Consider the following 16,567-nt stretch of genomic DNA (forward strand, 5'->3'; position numbering starts at 1 on the left):
AACATCGGCGCTACGGGCCGGTAACAATGCTCCGCTGCCGACTTCCGCCATTCCCCGAACTCGCTATATCGGTGCAGTGTCTTGCTGGATAGATCTAGTCGCTCCGTAGGGACTGAATAGGAGGACATTGGTTAAAAGATACAGGTCAGTGGAGAAGCAAGTATACACTTGGGAGGAACAAAACGTTGCAGTTTGCCCGACTTGTTCATGTGAATCAAGTACAACCATTTTGGTGTGGTACTAGTAGAGAAGGACTGCGACGAACGCTTACGCTTTCGTTAGCTGAAAGCTGTAGCAAAACGACTTTTCCAAAAGTCGCTGGTTCGAACTCGGCCATGCGCTAGATACAAGATGTTCGGCGCATGAAGTACGATTAGTATTTTTTGCCGGACGAGCTTCCAACACTTTCTTGTTGCCAGTTTCCACACGGCTTTGGTAGGGAGTCGAAAGTTCGAAGAAGTAAATTAGCATAAAAAGCTACTTTTTACAATAGAGAAAATTTCGATGACAGAACTGGGATTGTTCTTGAAAGGCAGGTGCCTATTTCCATCCAAATGTCCAAATAAGCTTTGACGAGTAATGGTTGCCAGACTTTAAAAGTACACAAAGTTGAAAAGTCTGGTGACCATTACTCGTCAAAGCTTATTTGGACACTTGAATGTAGATAGGCACCTGCCCTTCAAGAACAATCCCAATTTTGTCATCGAAATTTTCTCTATTGTAAAAAGTAGCCCTTTACGCTAATTTACTTAATTTTCGAACTTTCGAGTAGTAATAATAATCATTTATTAAAAACCCTTAAATAAATCTTAAAAACTATAAAAGTACACAAAGCTGAAATAGTTTTTAATAAATGATTATTAGGAAACATGGAGGTTTTCGAAGGCAAGCGATATAATTTTGTATAAGTTTATCTTAAACTTGGTGCACGCTTAACTGTAAAGTTCTGGTGATTAACGTTTCGTTTCTAAATCTCGTCAATTTTCGTTTTTAAGCGATTACGACTCGGTTAATTGATTCATTAACTGAGATTCTGTTTCTAGAAATCAAAGCTGATTCGCCTGTATAGAGTTGTTGTTCTTGTTAACTTTGTCGTACGCGTATACTGCTTCTAGCTATGAACTTAAAGCGTCCTGTTAAGTTAACTAAAACATGGCTCTGTCGTCCCAGCAATGCAGACAACAAAGTCGCCTATTAATAACGTAATATATTTGGTTAATTTCTAAAAAACAGGTAACTATTTTGTGACGTTCCGTTAGCAAACAATTTAGCACCAGTTGTTTCGTCCTTTCCGTAAGCCTGCTATTGAGGTTAGACCAGACTCTACCTTAGACCGATGAAATTACAATCGATAGACATACTTGTGGTGCAATTTATATAGATAATACATACCGTATATCATAGCTGTTCTGTTTTGTCAAGTGTTCGTCAACTTTTGCAGGCTTGTCGTCGTGGCCGCCTTGGCACATCGAACGGTGTTGCCCAACGTCTATTAATCATGCACATTTGGGCGGACCCTCGAAAACCGCATACAACATACGAGAACTAGTGTCTGCTTTTTTGTTTTTTACTACGAAGTGATAGTCGAGGCATAATAGACAATGTCGTGCGCAGACAACGTATACGTATTACTAGCCCATTCATAGTTCTTTCAGAAAAACGAACGCGAAACACCTATGTCAATGGCCTTACTGGTGGTGGTCCTTAATGGTCTACTGAATTAAGGCTCGATCAAATAAAATCATTTTTATTTTTCGATACCGAAAAGAATATGGTAGGAACGTTTTCGAGGCACACGAATACGTTCACCCTGCCCGGTGGTGTTGTTCCTAAAACTCAATAAGGACAGGTTGACAAGAATACGTGATACTATTACCGTGTACTTTAATTTTGTTTGTGTTTGTTCTTACTTGCGCTTACTATAGCAGTCGGTATCTAGGCCAGTTACTAGTGCATCTCGCAGTACACTGTAAGTTCATTCCGTGATAGTAATGTATATAGTAGCTCCCTTAAAACACTCAACATCCAAATAATACGCCCTAAGGGTCTACAATTGCCACCCTGACCGTGCTTAGCGATCCAGGGTGCTATTTTCATTTGCACTCGGCATTGATCAGCTACAGCGATGACTGGGGCAGGGGGCGAAAACATGGAAGTTAAACAGCGAAGTCATGCCAGCACAACAACTCAAATCTCTACACCAGACGACAACCTTGGTAGATGCCCCTAGTACCTGGTCGGCTGGTCGATGACCGTAAGCGGACGCTTCATCAACAAACGCCCGCTTGTTTTTCTGTTTGCTCGGAAGCAATTACATCATTGGCCGTAATGGTAGCAGTGAAAATGGGCCTGCAAATTGCTTTGAGCGACGTAGTTGTTTCTTTCTTTCTTCTGTACTATCATATTGTATTTTTTCCATATAAATGCGATCAAGTAAAGGCATCTATAAGTAAAGCCAAAGCCGGTAATTACGCTCTTGTACCGCTAAAATCTGAGCTGGGGCAAAAAAGCAAAGACACACTGAGAGATCTTGAACACGGCAGAAACGTCTAGCCACAAACGCAGGAGGCCACTGGCCATTTTATACGTTGCATCTAGGCAAAAAATTGAATTTTGATACGGCAGCGTCTGTTCTGTTACAGATATAACTTTCAATACCTGTAGTTGTTGTCTACGAAGTACTCCAATAACATTCGGTCTTGCCTGCTCACTACCGTCAAATTGAGATTCGCTGGCACTGGTTTGTGCTTCCAGGATTTTTATAAGGGAAACATAAATATTTAGCTTCATTTCTTTTATTTTTTACAGGTCTTATGGTATTCAGTCAATTAGCGTCTACGTGTTCTTGTTCATAATGTATGTATGTATGTATGGCTATCTGCCGGTTAGTGTTGCGACGCCAATCGTCGATTCAGTAGGTGTTCTCTCAGACATACAAGTCTTGATCGTCACATACGCTAGGGCTTGGGTAGAGGCAGGGTACGTCTGTCGTGTTGCGCGTCTTTTCATTTGCGGGTTTTTCTCTTATGCATTATATCGACTCAAGAGGTCTTGCTCATTTAAGATACTCATTCAGCGACAGATATCACCGCCAGGATAACGATTTAATCAAGTGCCGATTGTAAAATTTTCATAGGTGATGATTATGTGTGAAACATTGTGTGCACTCAAATACGTCTTATGTCAGCCTTCTAAATTCAGAACTCCATAATATATTAGATAATATTTTTTGTCGGTTTATAAGGATAAGACAAGTATATGCTAACCGTTAGTTTTTATCTGATTTTTTTGTCTGTAGCAACCAGTATCCGGATCTCTCGCACCTTCGGCAGTCGGATCTGGAACGATTAGTGGGTCCGCGCCGTCATTCAAGACACCGGTACGGCCCAAAAGTGAGCTCATTCAGACGTCGACACCGGAGTCTACGGAGTCTGAAGATGTATCGCCGCAGGTGCGTCTGTGCACTACACATCATTGTGATATTTATATAATAATTTTTTTCGTTGGCGGTAGGAGACCGGAAGAAGCGCGTCTATAAGTTGTGACAATTCAATTGATGAATAAAAAGTTCCCAGTAAAATTTCGGGTTGGTTCCCTAGTAATGGAGCTAGCCACTCCTCCCGTTGGCGCTGTTGGGTGCAGCAACTTCACTGATCTGTAATCATCATATTTCTTGCCGTTATAGAGAAGTTCTTAAATCGATTTTTAGTTGGGATTCGCTAAATTCTGTTAAGGGAACAGGGAGTAACGGAAATCAAATCACTTATATCAAAACTGTGTATTGAAGTTACACTTTGAAGCTGTCATTTCAATCCTATGCTGTGTGCAGCATTAAATGTTCAGTGGTGGCACGCTCTTGTTGGCGGCAAGAAGAGCATGCGGTCAAATGTATTTTTTTCAAGCTTAACGCAGTTGCCCTTGACCGGTCCTACAGAATACGGCAGTACCTGCGAGCGATGCGACCAAACGATAAAATCGACGCAAGTACAGACTGCTTACAGCTTCGAGCCGAACTTAAGCTCCCTTTTTTCGTTTGACTTTGTTTTGATCTCAAACCCAGTTTGGGTCTATTCTATCCTCGACAGGACCCGTGTATGCCATTGAGATTTGAGTCGCAGGTCGGCAACACGCTTCATGAAGTATAAAAAGCAGCGGACAACGATGAGAACAAAAAGAATTAGAAGGACCTAGCAGCTGTCAGCGCATTTGACAGCTCCCGCTGTTACCGGCAGGCGATGTAAAATAGACATATAAGGAAGAGAATAGAGAGCTCAGTGAGGTGCAAAGAAAGTTTTGGCCAGAGTTTGAAAAAAAAATTACATTTAAGAGTAGCGAACCGTTACGAATTGTTGCAGCAAAGCTTTAAAGTGGGATAAGCGCACCACAAGCATATATATATATATATATATATATATATATATATATATATATATATATGTAGGTGGACTAGACGAGACAAAAGTAGATTTATTCAGAGCTAGTTTTTTTGTTGTGAGGCTCGTCGTGCTGGTTGTGCTAGTTTTAATTTAATGACGTTTCTTTTACACGCATTACGTGCCATTGTGCATGAATGCGCATACTAAAGGCAAAGAGCAACGGTGGTGTTCGACAATTTTACATTCACGCTTACTCGCTAGTTTGGCATGTGACTGTTAAAAGGTATAGTACAACCTGTTATTTACGACGAACGAGCACAAACAACGGAATTTCCCTGCTTAAAACAAATTAAAATCAAATTAAGAAATCCTAGACTTTCATTTTCGCATCAACAGCGGCTTGTAACTGCATACACAGAAAGAAGTTGAAAAAAATGAAAAAAAAAATTGAAAACAGTTCTGCCAGCTTACCAAAGGCAGCGAGCGAAATAGGGCTTATATCTATGTACATATTACAGTTCTGCGCCTGTATACCTGCTGGCCATTCACACGTACTCCTCGTGTTTCTATCTCCTGCTTAATACTCCTGTTTATACGTTCATACAAAACAGTACATATTTTTCTATACACAAATAAATCACATAGAAAAGGAGCCTTAGTCTCAGCCGATTTTTTCTTCTCAAAGTTGCAACCGAAACACAACGCTGCTTTTCACAACGGCCTGCAGCCAGCAGCTGCGATGCGACAATTGCCATTTGCTCTGCATCAGAAATATTTAAGACAAAACCGATCAATCAGCGGTAATTCCGTACAGCAACCATTACAGTTGTGGGGGTCCCTTGTCATAAGGCTGTTGCTTGCATTCAGTTTATCGAGTGTTGGGCAGAGTTCAGCTTTGCAAGCGCCCAGAATCATCCGAACCGCTCGTTCGTTATTTCTGCTTTCTGCTTGCCGAATGAACTCTTTCCCATGGGTCTACAGTGCTGTTGCACTTGGTACATCCGCTTCGTTCGTGTGCCAACGCATGCCATAGTCTGCCATTACTGTCCATGCACAGCTTTACTCTGTCTAATAGAAAGGACACCCTGACTTATACGGGAAAAGCATTCCTCGTCAGAATAGCACCCGCCCAGCGCGAAAACGCGGCTGTCGCCAATGGTAACAACAGGGAAAACGAACCACGACAAACGGTAACAATGAGCGCTCTTCACTTGCTCATCTATATGACCTCAGTATTCCCCAACGGTGGCGGCATCGGCAGTCAATTTCGTCGCTGTCGTTCTTCACTCACGTTCGCAGCCGACACTTCGAGGCCTACAAGGGGCGAAGGGGGAACACCATTCTTTCGATGTGACTCTTACAGCAAACTTGTCCTACGACGACCGCTAGAGGGACCTCGGGAGCCCAAAGGTAAAGGACACGGTTGCTTTTGCTGCTTGGGGGAGTTTGCCTGCCGCCATTTCCGTCTTCATTGTTGTTTCCAGGCCACAATCGGAGCATAACACGGTTAAGTCGAACAAGCAAGTGAATTAGCGGGTAGTCTCGTAGTGAGCGGCATGTTAGCTTTCCAAAGACGAAACGCTCACGAGAAATGCTGGGGAGGTCGACCCTCTTCACCGCCGTTGAGACGAGCGCCAGGCCAGGCTTCCTGGACGGCGAACTCCGACGGGACGATATGTTACAGGCCACATGGGTGCTGTTGTTTTTGTCATCTCAACGCCGTGTATATCTGTCTCCGCCAGTATGCTGTTACTGCCGTTTTCATAGCGCGCCCTATACGGCATTCCTATGCTACTGTACTATGACTAAAGCTGCACTCAGCTATTATCCATAGTTCATGCGGTTGGGCTCGCAACATAGACCAAATAACGATCCACGGACGCGTGTTGTTGGGAACTATGCTTTGAATACGGACGGGGAAACGTAGGGAGAGAATAGAGGGTGTACTTGGGACAAATATACGTGTACTACTAGTTCGCTAAAAGAATTGTGTTGAACGCAGCGAACAAACCCGAAAGCAAAACTATTAAAGGACATCGGATGTAATACGAATTTCGGATTCGGGTTCATGGCGGATTCGGGTTCTACCGAACTATCCAACATAAAATTTCGGAATTCTACACAGCAATAACAGCGGTACTGCCTATAACAATGCCTGTGTGACACCTGTGATCATCGTAGAGCTGACGATAATGATGACAATGATCCTGTTGACTTCTATAGCATATCGGACCACTGAACAAATCAGTCGTGGCTTTGCGGCAGCGGCGCGCTATATCTAATGTCCGCTGTGAACTTTTGTTTTGGTGTAAGCGTTATGAAGCGCATTGGACACACGCTATGGCAGCCGGCGCAGAAACGGCGTTTTCTATTTAGTTTACGGGTGACGTTAGCGGGTATAGTACACTGGAGAAAGCCCAACAGTGCTCGCAGTTGACCGGGGCTGTCACGGTAGTGGCAAGTGTTAGTACTAACAGGATATGATGGTCTTTAAGCGAGTTGGGCAATGAGCTCCACCTAGATATACGCTATAAGGTTCATTCACTGGCAGCAGGATCATCCACCTTTGCAAACGCATCTATTGCGAACCGGCACCGAGTCGGTCTTGCGTTTGTCCATTGCACAATTCTATTTAAAACGAAAAAGGATCTAAACGACAAGTAGAATGTAACGATGGTTTTAACCTGATGAGTTTCACTGTAGGCATTACGAAATGATATTGCTGATTCTCCCATTGCTACCCTTGCTGCCCGCTACTGATGCTTCCGCCGATGTTGACAATGCGTCCGTAAGATTTGTTGAAATTTCGATCTAGCTTCTCTGTATAGCCGACGATGTGTATGTCTATCTCTGTAAGGAGAACGCTTGTTACAGTTTGCGTTGAAAAATGCAAACTTATTTGGTATTGCATGGGCATTTTATTGACTGATCGTGCGAAACCGCCGTTCAATGAAGGTCACTTGCCACCCCTCTATGCGCCTAGTAATAAACACGCCCTAAAAGCCCCCTCCTTCTCCCTCTAACTGAAAACGTAAACGGCTTAATAGAACAGCTCCTGAGAGCGAAAAAAACGCAAATACGATATATAAATAACGATGTCAAGCTCGTGTCGATAATTGAAGGCAGATAAACGCAACAATGCGCAATGCAGACAGATAAGCTTTGGCATTGCACGCCTGTATGTCGTATAAAAACATCTGTAATACCATCGTATTGCCATTCAGTCGTTCAATTCAAACTTTCACTAATAATAGGAAGAAACGATAAATCATACAAAAGATAATAAGACCAGATCAGATCAGATCAGGCCGTTTTCACGCTCGAAACGGCCTGCTAGGCGGAAATTTGCGAACCGGTCAATTGGTGATGGTCAATGGTATATTATTAGATGGTTAGCAAATATTGGGCGAAGGGTGCCAACCGGTTACTTTCGGATCAAATCAGCTGGACAAGAAAACGCAGACATCAGGTCACAAAATATGGTAATAACATGCGGCACTTTGCGACCCATACGGCTAGATCGATTTTGTCTTTGTTGATTGCAGTTTATGTTAGTTATATAGCATTGATATATATACAAACAATAATCATACAACATTCACAAAATGTCAGTATCAAGCTGCTGTTTCAAACTGTCTCTCTATATTTTTGATTTTTATTCGAATTAAAAATAATATTTCGATAAGTAAATGTGTGCCATGAGACCCTGTTACATACTGTCTGATAATTCCAGCATTCAAAGTAAACATAGCCTGTATCATTGTAAAATTCATTCTAAAAAAATACACACTTAATGCTACAGTTAATCCCAAGAAACGTAATCCCCATTTATGATTCCTCATGCTAGTAAAATGACCGTATTCAATAAGGGAATTTCAAAAAGATTAAAAGGAATTACTCTAACTGGTGATCGTGTTGCATATAAACTCTTGCGTTGGCGATTAGGCTTGTACGAAAAATCCCTCGCCGGGAAAACTATGGACAACAGCTAACGGTGAAAAAAGTAACCTTTGCGATCAGCCTCAACAATATTGAGTTTCTACTGATTGGCAACCAGCTACTAACGGTTCCACTGTACGATGCGACTCTCGTATCTTCAGCTAAACGAAGACAGTGACCGGGCGGCTCGTTTCTACTATGGTTTACTAGTTCTTCATAATGAAGATCCACTGTTTGTATTATTATATAATCGAGCAATCTATGTAAGGCTTGCAACAGGGCAAAAGCAAACAGGCAAATTCGCTTTTTAGTTAGTTGAGGTACAGCTAAAATCACAGATGGTGTATTTTCATAGGAAAAGAAACCGCGGGGTCAACAATATTATTAACCTCGATTCACCAGCGGTATCAACGAGCCAAGTAACTTGAAATCGATGATACTGAACATCGAGTTTCCTTTCTGCGTCTTTTTCCCTAATCTTAATCTTTGCTTTTTAAAAGTCCACGAACTCTCACAACCTTCATGTGGCAAGGCCCTATCATTGATCCGAAAGGCAAATCACTATCGACTATAAGTCGCCCTGTATCAACTCCATGGATCGTTTGAACTGGCCGAAATCTTCTCTTCAGCTTCGGATGAATTCTATAGAACAGGCAACTAAATGCCTGAGCGTCAACATTGGAACTCACGATTTATTGGCTTGATTCCTTTACCAAAACGAAAATGACAGACACTTGGTCTGTATTACCAGTATGCTCACCTATATTCTATTGGTTGATGAATATGACCATAGGCATAGCTATCTGTGTGCTCGGCGAGTGAAACAGCCTTCATTGGTTTAGATGCGATTGCCTGTTTTTACCTGCCTGTTTGTCTGTTATTTGCTCGGCAGTGGTGTCAAATCATTCGCTGACGACCCGAAAGATACGATAAAGTAAGGAAACAGCTTTTGGTACGCTGCCATTAGTGCTGCCGCGCAGTCATCGTTGCTTCTGCTGACGCCGTCGTACATTTTCTTTTTTTTTTTTTCTTCTTAGTGAAGCTTCGCTAGAACTAAGGCGACTTAGTTATTCTATTAGTGTTCCCCTCGACTATGGCGTTCTGTTTCTAGTCGCTCCTAATATGGTAGGCAGCCGATAGGACAGCTCCTATGAACGAGCCACGAGGCCAGACATTTCCTTCCACTGCTTCTGCTGCTGCTGCTGCTGTTGTTGTTGTTGTTACTTCTCTACGTAGCGCGATTGCACGTGCTGTCCTTGTGGCTTGTTTGCTACCGCAGTTGCTCACGCAGGCTTTCTAGAACTTTTTTAGAACTGAACGGATCCTGTACAGAACTGAAACAGGCTTTTTAGAACTGTATTGGGTCAAAGGCGAGGCAACTGTAGCTGCAGACCGCCATGACTTTCAATGTTCTGTTTCACATCCGTGTTCGTACATTTGTTAAGCGCAGTACAGCTAGGCCGTCTCTAACAAACAGCAGAAACCATTTAACTACGGTGCCAACTATAAGGCCGATCTATTCAACTACACAAGCAGACAGGTGTCACTGTATATATATATATATATATATATATATTATGTTATATACGAGTACTCTAATACTGCTTCGGCTGTATTATCAGCGTTGCTACTACTATTTTAGACCTCTACGGCATACGGAATGCAGGTTGCGGTGCCTGCTGGCAACTGCAAGTGTAAGGCGCCACAACCTTGTCAAGTCTACCAAAAAATCAGTTAATTTCCCGCTAGCTCTCCTTAGGATCGAGCATGCGTGTTATACGGTGCTGTTGTTCATATCGGTAAAGTCTGTTCTAATGTCTTAACAACTGGATGGCCTTTTGGCCGATTCAACGGTTCACTTTTCTTCGCGAAGTATAAAAAAAGAAAGCCCGTTGGAAGGGTATATTTGTTCTACTCTAGTGGTAATCAACCCCGAACGTAGAGAAAAACGCTAGTCTTACTGTGGATACGGGACACTGCGGACGACAGTGAGTAGAATCGATTGATTGAAGCGACCTACCTTTCGTTTATACGGTGCTACGGACACATGCATACAGCTAATGTGAGCCCGACTCGAACAGACGTGAAGCCGCGTACGTCATCATGGCTACTCTTGACTCTAATGTTGCCGCTGCTGTTTCCGCTGTCTGCGCAATGATCTTGCTGCCCTTTACAGCGTTCGATGTGATCGTCTGCGTCGTCCTTTACATCGCTATCTATGTAATATAGGCAGACCAACAATGATGAGAATGGTTGTTGTTTGAACGGGGGTGGGTACCTGGCCGGTGCGCTGCTACAGTTGTCGGTGTTAGGAAACAGCTCTTTAGGGACAGTCATGGCATGGCATGGCGATAGTCGACGGGTTTCCAGTGTAAGATGCTTTTATTATACACAATATTCGTCAATAATTCTCCAGCAGATATATCGCTTCGATCAAAAAGCGTATTCGATTTCGTTCGTATTTTACTCGTTCGTGGAAACGATGCGTAAAATGACTGGGGCTCTGTATTAGGTCTTGTCATCTCGTCCCAATCGAGTTAGGTTCAATTGCGGTAAGGCGAAATATAGTCGTAACGTTCTCTTGCTACCGCTAGCTCATTCAGATGATGGCACCATCTTAATTCATTCATTGGTAAAGTAAAATACAAAAGTGCCGGGTTGAACGCGAGAACTCAACAAGGATGAGCTCATCGAACATAAAAGTATTGTTATCATGTTTCGGTTTTTATGACGATCAGCCAAAACCGTTACACGGATTTAACCCATAAATGATATTTCGAATTGTGTGGGGTAACAATAATATTCCGGAACCTTTTTTCCACTGTTAATTTTGTGGCGTATGTATAATCTCGATGGGGTACTGATTTATATTGTATTTCCTGTAAATCGATCGCTGGAGATGTTCAGCAAGACGAGAAGCCTTGAATTGAAAGAAAATACCAGCATCGGCCATAGATTAGTCGTGTAATTGGCTTTTTATCAGTCTTTGCTTCTTTCTTACTACGATATTAACCCAATCTTAGCTATTATTACTGGCAATAGATAACGAAACGCCTCTGATTTGGTGATCGTTGTCTGTCAAGCGTACGAGCTTGCCACTGAGAGATAGACCGGCAAACTGTGTCTCATTGACAGATTCATTCCACAAACAACGGAAGTCTCCCCATATCAATTTCGCTCGACCCGCTTACCTCGGTAGGGACACTTGCGCCATATTGTTTGTACTTTAAACCTCACACTTTTTTTTAAAAACTACTTTTGTTTACCACTATAAGTAGATGATTAGCTTGCTCCGAAGCAAAAAATATATAATAATATAATATAACAGTTTAATATAACAGGATAAAGTGTGTTTTTCAATTGCTTCAGAATGCTGACATCAATGAGAAAAGTCTGGAAGGCATGCTATCAAAAATACATAACAAATCATATATATTATATTAATATACACGGAGAAGAAATAAGGTTGTGGTTATACTGTGCTTGGTTTATGAACTAGTTTTTTTTTGGTCTATTGACATTTTCGGTCTTGTCGTAATAATGACAGGAATGAACCATTTATGATAGCCGACCTTTAATAATTATAAACTGAACATGACGGAGGAGACTAGAGTGTCTCCGGCGTATTCGAGCACAAGTACTAGCTCAGAGGAAAACATTGGCAAAAAATCTAGAACACAGTATTACTGTAGCCTTGTCTCACTGAGGTACAGTGTAGACCACAACCCGTTGGCCTGCCGGTTCACCATCAGCTGCCTGCGTAGTCCGGCCAATCGCCCGGCGCGAGCGACGCACTTAGGCCACGTGGGAGGACTGTGGATGAACGAAATCAAGTCAAAACGCCTCATTGGAAATTGAAGGAAGGATCTATTACGCTTTCTTTTACGCATTCGCTTCTTCAAAAAGATTAGCAATGGGATCTTTCTCCAAGGAGGCTCCCGAAAGGGATTGGACGTGAGCTGCATGCTCTTAAAGCTTGTCAGCTTTATCAGAAAAGGGAAACCTCTAGTATTTAGTTATGTTTATACGTATCTTGTGATTATAGTAATAGTATACGTCTTAGTAGTGAGTTGGATGCTGAGTAAGCCAGCCTGCTTATTGCGGCACAGGCCGCCGAGAGCTGAGTACGACGAAATACAGTAAACCGTGCATTGTTTAGTGCAGATAGATGCACCTTCTTCTTTAGACCACTCAATCGATTTCACTAAATTTGCCCAAAACAAAAATTAGCGATAAACATTATAGATACGGCGTTGTCTGATAAGTCTAAGTTGGCGGCGTCTCTGTGTACGAACGTATAAGAAACAGAGGAAAAGGGAAACAGATGACAGGAATCCGTTTATTTGTCTTGGCCACGCAACTTTAATGGGCTCCTAAATGAGCACACCCAGACGTGAACGACAATCAACGCAAAAAGCCCAATTTAAACTCGCCGAAAAACATATACATATAATCTGCTGTCGATGCAATAATCGTTGAATCGTGAGACGTCGCTCATAATTTAGTCTAATACGATGACTATTATAATAATATCAGTTGAGGGAAACAGAAGGTAGTCATTCTTTATTTAGGTAATTATTCGTTGTGGTAGTCAACATTGAATATTATCTTCGTTGAGGTATTAGTCAGCCATAGGATACAGGATTCTTACATAGGGACGATGTGTGCGTTCATGACGATCTTCGTTATACCAGAGCTACTGAACGCAACAGCAAATGTATCGTGCAACAATCTTTGCAATTGGATGATGATTCTAGTAATATTTCTCGTCATTGGTTCGATTTCTTCCATAAAATTTGTGACCCTTAGAAGAATACGTTCTGGGTGCATGAATACATAAAACTTGCTAGAAGAGGATATGTTCACTTTTCCATGACGCTTTACGCCACCGTCTATCGCTGCTCCTTGAATACGATGCGTGGTAACACTTTTACGGCAATGACGTCGGCGAAGATGATGCCGCGTTCTATCGACAACTCGAATACTCGTACACATCACATGTAATAGATAACATCTTTAAGTACGCTTATAAATATATGTGTGAACTACCCTGTACCGTATCAGGCACTTCTTACTATTAACCCCTCATTTGTATATATATGTATGCATTTTTCTTGGGGTCTAAGTAAATCCACGTGTAGTTATCTCTTACTAAGAGTAATGATTTTTAAAAGGGAAAACGATATGTTCACGTTCCACATTCCCTTAACCCGCTTTTTTTTCATGTCTTTTAAAGATGCCCCGCCGCCGCCCGCCAAGACTTGCCGTCGAGGACGAGTTGGGATCGCTGTCGCTTATCGAAAGATCATCCGCATCTCCACCAGCGAGCGCTGGACTCTGTGGGCTATCGGCGTCGGGTGCGTCAGCCGTGTCAAGGATCCGCTCGGCTTCGGCCTCAGCATCGCTGGGTCCGATGCCTCAGTCTCAATCGCAGTTCAGTGGAACGAGCGGCAACAGTCACAACAATAATAGTGGGAGCGGTTCTGGAGGAAGTCTGTGTATTTTATCGATTCCCCTCGCCCCGTCATCGCCCGGTGGTAGTAGTGCTTCATCGCGAGATGCGTCACCTTCACGTCCACCGGCCCCATGTGATTTGTCGCCAATCGGGGCGTCGCAGCTTAAACCCCCGATCATCATCCGACGCTCGCCCCGGGGCTTCGGCTTCACCCTGCGGGCCATTCGTGTGTATTACGGCGATAGTGATGTCTACAATGTTCAGCACCTCGTATCGGTAAGTATGGCAAGGCAAAACGTTTCTCTTGTGTGTTATCTATTATATCATAATACATCGATCTTCACTCTGATATAACTCTACATAGATTATATTGTTATGAATTTATATACGAATCTTTACATTGGACATATACCATCTAAGATGAGTACATTTCGTCCATTTAGAACAATTATAAGGTAGTACCTTAGATTACTCTGTAATACTGCTATGTTTATGTATTGTTAATAAGAACGGCACCACTGGACTGGATCCATAAAAAGTGTAAAAAATTTCTAATAGCAATAGAATTGACATTGAGCCTCATTACTCCATATTTGCACCATTTGCTCGTTAGGGTCAACTACGCAGGTTCAAAGTATCCTGATTATCAATTAAACCCAGGCTGACTTGTCGTTACTGTTAGGGTGTGCTAAACATGTTCGTTATCTCGAGTTCGTGGGGCTGTTATAAGTAACCACTGCGCGTCAGCATACGCAAGAGAGAATATACGTTGCTTGTGGGGTATGCTATTACTAGTCCCATTAATCGTCAATTTTAAGGATTCTGGTCGATCCATTGCTGGTGACACCTCTTTCTAATATGGTCGACTCGATACCACGGCTCAGTAGAATCACGCCATATGCCCATGTATGACACTATTGTCTACTTCTATACTCTCTATTGGTTTAAACGAATAAGGGGTTGGGTTGCCCTTATTCGAGGTCGTGTCGCGGGCCCGGCGATTTTATCGTCCGAACGGTTACTTGTTTCTGAAATTGTGATCGTAACAATACAGCAACGACAAAGAGAACTGAGGGATTGGGGTTTGTGTCTTTTTACAGTCTAAACGAAGCTTTTCAGCCTACCCAACTTGCCCTATTAGACTCGGACGATATATACCTAAAGGTTATACGCGTACATGCTAAATATTACAAACACTCATTGCTCGTATCTGCTGAATTACCTATTCTGTGACGGAACCTCACTGGGTAGTGGTATCGACATGATTGGCAGTTTACGTATGACGCAAACAAAAGTAATATTATTGCACCAGGCCAATCTTGCCACTTTGTTCTGCCTCACTTTTTTTTTAACTGGAACAACATGGAAGGAAAGTTCTGTTGACAGGATTGAATATTCTAAGAAGGCCGCTCGGTAGTGTTCCAAAGAAACGCGCTTTAAAGCAATCTGGCAAGCCTTCGTAAAGTTTGTCATATGTATGGTGTCCTGTGTGTATAATCGGAACATGTCTTATAAATGAAGCAAGTAGGATCAGCTTCATCCTATGATACTCGTTACTAGCTGGAATTGCTAAGAATAACAATCGTATAATGGAATCGAACTGATCGGTTGTACAACAAGGTGGCTGTCGTACGTCTTCCTATCCTGAGGAGCGAACCGGATTTCGCTTGATAAACCACTGCTTGCGGCGGTGTAACACGAATAATATATTTGCTGAATCCCGCAACTGACATGAGATAAGAGGATACCATACTAATGGAAACTTTGATTTATTTACGGAATTGCAGTCTTGGCAGCGCCATAAGGGCCTGTCATTCTCTGCTTCTAAGCATATGTATGTTAACTCCAAGATGACGCTTCAAATAGAGCCCGGATGCAGTAGACAAAGACGGGCTGAAGTGAATAGCCGAAAATATAGCTTTGGTGAGTTTTTCAAAGTTAATGTGAGCTTCGTGGAGGTTGTTCGACCTGCGCTGTGGCAATGGCCCCAGACAGGAACTACAGATTCTCAAAGCCAGTCGAGTCCCAAGGCTTCCCTATGACTTAAATGTTGACAGATGTGGAACGAGAGCCTTACGAGTGAATAATGCTGTTCTATTATTGGCCTGAATGTCATGAGTGTGGTGATAGCAAGGGCCTAACGGTCACTGGCCGCAAAGAGGCGACGCCAAATCGTGCTAACATATTGCTTGGCCGTGAAGCGTTTTACACTTATATTGAGAAGGGACCACTTATACATATTTCTAAGAGCATACGAAGAAAGTAGACGTAAGTATTTTTGCATTCGGTCTTCCTTTACATTGAACTTTCCTATAATGGAAGGTAGTAATAGATTTATCGTAGCATAACGTGTATGGTAACGCGGAGATTTTTCTCGATCCTAGCATGGAAGCCTTTCTTCTCTAAAGTTTCCCTTTTATGTTTAGGCATCGACCTACCGAGAAATACAGAAGTACCCGTTGACTCTTTTGTTATTGGAACGATATGGGACAACACGGAACTCCTTTTACTCTATCGAGAACTGTAAGCGAGGTAGCCCACGGCTGTTCATTACGCACAAATGCTGTCTACAGTTGTGCTTCACTCGAGCGTATACGAGAGCTCCTATCCGTGTACAAAGGGCCCAAAAGATTTTTAAATGCTTTTGTCGGAGCAAGGCTTTCACATTGCAGGTTTGCATATACGAAATGGCAGGGCTTATCAGCCACCCTCCTAATAATAGTTATTATTAAGCTTGTCTCTAAAAAAGGTAGTGGAATCAGTTTTGACATTTATTGCGGCTCACTGTTATCAATAT

General features: G+C 42.5%; 1 protein-coding gene across 3 annotated transcripts in view; it reads left to right on the forward strand.

Moving 5' to 3' along the window:
* dop (microtubule-associated serine/threonine (MAST) protein kinase dop) overlaps nt 1-16,567 on the forward strand; it is a 66,435-nt gene that overhangs the window by 37,463 nt on the left and 12,405 nt on the right. For all 3 annotated transcript variants that reach the window (XM_086970801.1, XM_022843394.2, XM_022843396.1), the window contains 2 exons: nt 3,299-3,451; nt 13,552-14,046. In XM_086970801.1, the coding sequence (XP_086826927.1) occupies nt 3,299-3,451; nt 13,552-14,046 (648 nt within the window). The remainder of the gene's footprint in view (nt 1-3,298; nt 3,452-13,551; nt 14,047-16,567) is intronic.

The sequence above is a fragment of the Varroa jacobsoni genome, unplaced genomic scaffold, assembly GCF_002532875.2.
Source record: "Varroa jacobsoni isolate VJ856 unplaced genomic scaffold, vjacob_1.0 scaffold_1062, whole genome shotgun sequence".
Lineage (NCBI taxonomy): Eukaryota > Metazoa > Arthropoda > Arachnida > Mesostigmata > Varroidae > Varroa > Varroa jacobsoni.